Genomic DNA, 6697 nt, shown 5'->3' with positions numbered 1-6697 from the left:
TTGTGTTCTGGTTGTTTTTTAATTGTTTAACAAAATAGCTCTTTATTAAAGACATCAATATTTCACAACAGACATGTAAGAAACTATCGTCAGAGCACAGCCGTCTGAACATTTGCATTAAACTAAAAATATGTTCATAATTTTGAGTGTCTTCTTTGTAATTCAAGCTCACTTGCAAAGATCACAAGACCAGCAGTTAGGGCTGGGTGTCGTTTATAAATTACAATACTAGCACCAATACCAGTGCTAGCTACTAGCCAGTGATACTGGTACCATTAGAGTGTGAATGGAAGCATTCAGTTGTATAAAATGCCATCATCTTTTTATAGTTTTGGTTGCATCTTGGCACAATGAACTAGTGGGCCAATCACAGGATGCATTGCGGTGACTGGCTGCAAGCAAAACCATACAAATAGTCCTTTTTTCTAGATCTGGGCTTGACTGAAGTTTCTATTCTACGTGGTTCAGAGTACAGATACCCAGCCCTACCAGCACAATCTGAGGCCTTTCATCTTTTCTTTACATTAAAGTCAGGGGCAACAGGTAAAACATTATTCATGCCAGATTGGTGCAGGTAATAAACACTCAAGTTTGGCTCCAGTAACAGCCATCCTTTATTCCTTCATTGCCAACTATGCAATTTAAAAATACTCCTTTAAAAGAGCCCGTTGTATGTCAGCGGCAGTTTGGTGTCACTCTACTCCCACTGACTTCTTCAGGTTCGTCATACACATCAAAGCTCCTTTACCGTTCCTCATCATGTCCCCAATCTCCGCTTTACAGACTGAGCACTGGTGTGCCATGGCGCACAGAGCTTCCTCTAGCGCCTCCTGTGTATGCTGGTCAGGTAGTGCGCTACACTGACTCAGCATGGTGAGTGTGTGTTTGAGCCAACCTTCCTCTCTGACCAGTGTGGTGATCCAGGGCTGAGCGCGGACGCAGCCTCCCAGAGCCTGCAGACCCAACCTCCAGAGCTCAGCCACCTCGTCCCAACTCTCCTCCCAGCTGAGGCTCACCTTCACCGGACCAGGGTTGGAGCCAGAGTCCAAGGCGCTATGGAGGAACCCCAGAGCTGCAGAGAAGAACCGCCTCTGGCTAGCTTCAACTGAGCCTGGAAAATAAACATGTGTCATTAGTGGGGACATCTATTTTTTAGCCCAAGCTGCCAATAATGGACATTTTGTGCCTATATATTTAATTAAAAATGTGACTAAAATTAATAATAATAATGATTTTGACACTACAAATAGCCAAATTTACAGCAGACAGTCAACATGCAGGTTTAAAGAGAGAGACTAAGTCAACATTAATATGTTTTCATCCCCAGTCTGCATCTTGTGTACAGCAGCATTTCTTCCCAACTTAAAGCTCACATGATCTGCATCCCCATAGGCCTTTTTCAAAGCAGTTATAGAAGGAAACACACAAGGATGACTAATAACATTAGTAATGGCTACATCAGATTTAGATTTGCCAGCTCCAAAGCCCTGATATATACGCCTTTTTCACAGAGGACATTTTGACATGTCCCGGTAGGAAAAACACAAGCGTGAATAATCAAATTAATAAAAGGCTGAATGCCATTTAGCTGCTTCTGTTTCAGGTTGTTGTGACTCACTGTCACAGAGTTTACTGGGACATTTGAAGTGAACAGAGCCATTGTTAATGTTATTGGAAACACCTGCTATTACATGTTAAAATGTCTGCTGTGAGAAAGGCTTCTTATCAAGCACTGGAACCAACACAAAAGAAGCATTTTCACCTGAGGGAGCTGATTTGAGTCTGCCAATCATCAGTCCCAATGTGCAGTAGTTTGCTGTTAGCACCAGCAGGTGGGGTTTATGCACCAGAACTGGAAGTGCTGCATTCAGAAGGGCCTCCAGCACTCTGAAGCATGGGTCCTTCCTAGTGTACAACACAGAAAAAAAATTAAATTTAGGCCATCATGAACTATCAGTATGAGCAGCGATATCTCAGTTATAGATAGATATATATCATTAATTTGCCACCTTCAGATGAGTGTTTCACTTGTAAACCAGCTACCTGACTCTCTCTGGCTCTGTGACAGTGAAGTTGAGAAGAGCTGAGCAGGCTGTCTCCATGCTGGGATCCCTGGTGGAAGCCACCCCACTTTTCCCCTTGATGGAAGCCCAGCACTGCGACAAATACTCCACCAGTAGGGCCGGGGTGTCGAGAGTGAGCAGCACCTTCCTGGGACCTTCCTCTGCTGACAGGTGGCACAGGGCTGGGAGAAGATACCTGAAGAGAAGGATGAGGACGTAAGGGAGGAAGTAAAAGTACTGACCGATTCCCTCGGATATATATTGTCATCTTTACCTCAGAGCTTCTTTGCCCGTCCACGCCTCCTTCCCCTCTCTGACGGACATCTCGGTCATCCAGTCAGAGAGGCCCTGCTCTGGGCTGTCACCCTTCAGGTGGCTCCGGGAGTAGCCAATCAAAAACGGCAACAGTGTGGTCACTTCCTCCTTCAGACAGGATGTCTCCTCAGCCAGCCACGAGCACAGAGAGCGGAAAGTGGCAAAAACAAATGGGTCACTGTAGCGACTTGGCTCCACCTACAAGAACAGGAAGAAACGGGGAAGAATCATTTAAAACAGTGCATTTGCTAATTTCCATACAAATAAAGATTTATATATAAAATGTTCTGCTTTCCTCTCTCCTTGACTGCCATGACACAAACGTATTTTAACATATACCATTTTCATGAAACATTTTAGTCCTGCTAGTCTTCGAAAAGCATTCTTAGTCTGCCAAAATATTTGACTCCTCATACTTTTCTTTCCCGTGGCAGCGCGTCTTTGCTTGCTATTGTCTTGCCAAGAAAAAACAAGCCAAAAAAAATCTTTGGATGGCCTTCCTATTGTTACACTCTGAACAATAATAAACACAATATTATATAACATTTGGTAGGGCTGAAAAAAAGAATCTGAATCTCATCATGCTTGTTTGCCAGCAGAGCTGCAGCTCACAGCTATTTTCATTATCATTAAATCTACAACTTCTATTTGGATTAACTGTCTGGTCTATAAAACACCAGAAAACAGTGGCATCTTTATTCACAAATAACTTAAATAATCCACTATTTAAAATGTAACAGATTCTTTTCTGGTAATTGACAGGTTAATTATTCTACAAATCATTCTAGCTCTATTTGTGATCTTAATATTTCAAAATGAACTCCCAATTTTATTGCTGGCTAGTTACCAGGCATTTACTAAGCAGTTTATCCAATACTTTACTTCCTAGGAGATGTACATTTTTGACACAGCACAAGGAAGATTCATTTGGCGCACAGTGAGTCATTAAATTTCCAGAACAGCAATAAGTGCCTTGTTAGATAGAAAAAAAGGCTATGACAGGACAAAAACAGAGTGGCACCAAAAGATGCTTAAACGTCTTCTTCTCACCTGCTGCAGGTAGTACATTATAGCAGAGAAGGCCTCTTCCAACACCGCGAGGACCTGCCTGCTCTGCTGTAGACTGAGTGACGGGATGGAGCTCTGAGGTGGCACAGCGGTCTGCGACACTCCCTGACAGCAGGCCTGCTCTATGGCGGCCTCCATGATTCGATAACAGCCTGGGAATATGACGTTATAAGAAGGGTTAATCATCTTTAATAAAATTGTAGCCATGTGGTTTAACAGCAAGGTCATGTCCTCAATATTGTTTCAGGGAATTTTGTTACCTTAAATAATCTGAGGAGTTTAAATTCTACAGATACACACAAATTACACATGGTGAGTTTTTAAACCAGATTGAGATATTTGTTTAGAGTCAGAATCCCTAAATCTGAACACTTTTGACAAAAAACCCCCACCAGAATTATACTCCTGGCATTGTGGACAAAGCTTCGAAATAACATTTGGACAACTGTGTAGGGAAATACATTTTGTAGAGATATATATTTAACAGTCAACATAATATGCAAAATATGGGAAAGGAGAATTTCAAATACTTTTTGGTGACTAGTAAAACATTTCACATGGACATTGAACTGCGGCACTCTGGACTCTTGGCATGAGTATTTCTATCGTGGTTGTAGCCCTTGTTAGAATAATTTTTGGACATTTAATTAATAAGGAAAATAGCTACAGAAGCAGTGAGAAGCAGGTATAACATTACAAACTGTTGTGGTTGAGGTTGCCTCAGCTTTGTTAGTCGGCAACTTGTTACGAAATACGCAGATATTTTAATTACAATCAATATATCATTTTAAATAGGCATACTACCTGTGAGTGTGTGCTGCTGCTCTGGGCTCAGTACGCTACCAGGCGGTTCCTCCAAACCCATTCTGACCTCCACACAGGCCCGGTTCACCAGTAAGCAGCAGAACTTTGGCGGTCCCACCAGCTCCCACCCATGTAAATCCAGCAGACAAGCACCAAGGACCAGGATCTGCCCGATCTGTCTCGGTGTCAACTTAGCCTGCAAAATGGGTCTCAATGCCCCCCATACGCGGCCCACAACTCCCTTCAGCTCCTCACTCTCTACTGCTACTCCCACTGGGGGGAGAAACTGCGCTAACTGGGTACACATGTCCAGCTTGGTTTGGCCTGTGGCTTGGCAGAAGTCTTTGGAGAGCCCAACAAGCAGAGTGAGGAGTTCTGCAGGGTGTTTACTCCACACTTTGTCTTTGGCTTTACCTGAGAGGAGGCAACCAAGCAAGGCAAGCCCCCTCTCGTGGCTGAAAGTCTGGTTTTGTTCCACTGCGTGACACAGAGCAGGAATGACACCCCTGGTTAGCAGCTGGTCCGTACCTCTGGGTAAGGCAGACACAGCTGTGAGGACCTGGTAGCAGTCAGTAGCCACGGCCTCATCGAGCTTGGAGGAGGGAGAGGTTTCTTGAGATGTTAATACTTTACTTGCTTCGCTTCCATCATCACACTTTTGCTTGCTCTCTCCTGTTGATTTTGCCACATTGCTAGGATTACTATCCATGTTTGAACTCTCTGCTGAATAGACTTTACAATCTGGGCCTAGCTTCTTGTCTCCATCTTGGTTGTGTTCCTGAGCTTTCTGTTCCTGTTGGTTCTCAAGACCATTTGCTAAAATGCCCAGCAGGAGTGGGATGGTAGTGAGGAGCTGTGGTTGGGAGGCCATGTCAGGGTCTGTGCTGAGGGCAGCCAACAGAGCTGTGCCCAGTGAAAGAAGCTCTTGCGGAGGTAAGCCAGAGTTGTCACTCCCTCTGACCGCAGTCACCAAAAGCCGGGCTGGAAGGTTCACGCCAACTGCCTCGAAGACGCGCCTCAAGGTGGGTTTGTCTAGCTTGCTTGCAGGGCACAAGCGAGTTATCTGAAGACAGAGATTTAGTGAAGTGTTAATTCAACTGTAAGGTAATTTCACAAGGTGATATTTGTGATGCTGATTAACTGTACCGCATTATACTAAGAGGTATATTTTGCCCATTCATATTAAGAAGCACAGACTAAAGACTATGTGCTTATTATTCAGTTAATAGCTGAATATTGCAGCTCATTTAAATGTGGTTCTGCAGGGCTTCAACCAACACTTACTGGTGAGTAATCTAATTATTTCATAGACTAAATGATTAATCATTTAGTCTATGAAATCTGGCCTGTGGGCCGTTGTAAGACACCAGTTAATACCATGGATGACATTTTGTACTAAATGCTTACTGAGAAACACAGTAAACCTTTTCAAACCAGGAATATTTCCATGCACAAAGGGACAAAACATTTTTTTTGCTGTATTTTATTGTAGAGTTTTTATTCTTTACCCAGTAAATTAAACTAAACAAAGCTAAAGAACCAGAGAAGAACCTCTAAAGAACAACACAAGGGACTTAAAATGTTCTCTACCTGCTCTTCAGCTTAGTTTAGTTTAATGTTAGCTAACTTTTTATTCATTTTTCTGCCTTTAACTTCTCCTACCATAGCAAATATTTTTCTAGATGCCAGTAACTACATGTGTATTAGTTTCACAGGCAGACAGTAAGCTTATTAGCAGTAATGCTAAGGATCAGTGAAAATAGTGTGTTCTGTGTATCCTACTTTATCAACACGTACAAAGACACTTACCAACAGAAGGGCAGCCAATATATGACTGTCATTCTGAGCCTGCCTGAGAGTATGAATACATTTCTCCAACACTTCCCTCTGGGCATCAGTCAAACCACCTTCTGCATCCTTGTCCGAGCCTCCTTCACCTTCTCCTCCATCCTTCTCCTCTTTTCCAGGAGGCTGGCTGCTCACGGCAGGTGTAACGTCGGCGCTGTCAGCCATTACGACCTTTATAACTGTTCCACCGAGAGAGGAATAAAAAAAAAAAGTAAGTCAAAGGCGTCAAAATATCACACTGGAAATCAAATAATTAGCTCCACACCGTCGAGAGCAACGAAAGCAGCTAGTTAAATGCTTTTCAGTTGGTTTGTTCAGCTATTCAAAGTAACGGTTAGCAACAATTCTGCCTTTAATATTTGGATTTGTAAACGTTAATATAACTTACTTTGTTGACAGCTGTATCATGCGCAGCAACACCTCGTGCACTTCCCGGAAGTAAAATGTCAAAACAAAATTGCAAGGAACCAATGAAAACAGTCAAATAATGTCACAGAACCAATCAGAGGAGGGATAGTTAGAAGGCGGAGACGCCATTTTGGTTCGTGTTGTAAACGTCGGAGAAGAGTCCCGCATTATTTTTAAGGTCACGGTTCACG

The 6697-nt window shown here is 43.0% G+C and overlaps 1 protein-coding gene across 1 annotated transcript; it reads right to left on the bottom strand.

Moving 5' to 3' along the window:
• Window positions 1-6583, bottom strand: ncdn (neurochondrin). The gene is made up of 8 exons (XM_049601831.1): window positions 6487-6583; window positions 6060-6277; window positions 4251-5313; window positions 3429-3598; window positions 2338-2576; window positions 2044-2259; window positions 1763-1905; window positions 1-1111 (listed from the first exon to the last, which is right to left on the bottom strand). The coding sequence occupies exons 2-8, from the start codon at window positions 6261-6263 to the stop codon at window positions 693-695; spliced, it is 2454 nt and encodes an 817-aa protein (XP_049457788.1). The 5' UTR covers window positions 6264-6277; window positions 6487-6583; the 3' UTR covers window positions 1-692.
• Window positions 6584-6697: the final 114 nt, after the last annotated feature.

Source organism: Epinephelus fuscoguttatus, linkage group LG17 (assembly GCF_011397635.1).
Source record: "Epinephelus fuscoguttatus linkage group LG17, E.fuscoguttatus.final_Chr_v1".
Taxonomy (NCBI): Eukaryota; Metazoa; Chordata; class Actinopteri; order Perciformes; family Serranidae; genus Epinephelus; species Epinephelus fuscoguttatus.
The sequence above is the reverse complement of the archived record's forward strand: the minus strand, read 5'-3'. Positions and strand labels throughout refer to the sequence as shown.

Coding starts and splice junctions, on each gene's coding strand:
- ncdn (XM_049601831.1), bottom strand. CDS start 6,263: ATGGCTGACAGCGCCGACGTTACACCTGCCGTGAGCAGCCAGCCTCCT. Junction 3,599..4,250: donor GCAGCAGCACACACTCACAG/GTAGTATGCCTA, acceptor TCATATTCCCAG/GCTGTTATCGAATCATGGAG. Junction 2,260..2,337: donor ACGGGCAAAGAAGCTCTGAG/GTAAAGATGACA, acceptor CCTTCTCTTCAG/GTATCTTCTCCCAGCCCTGT.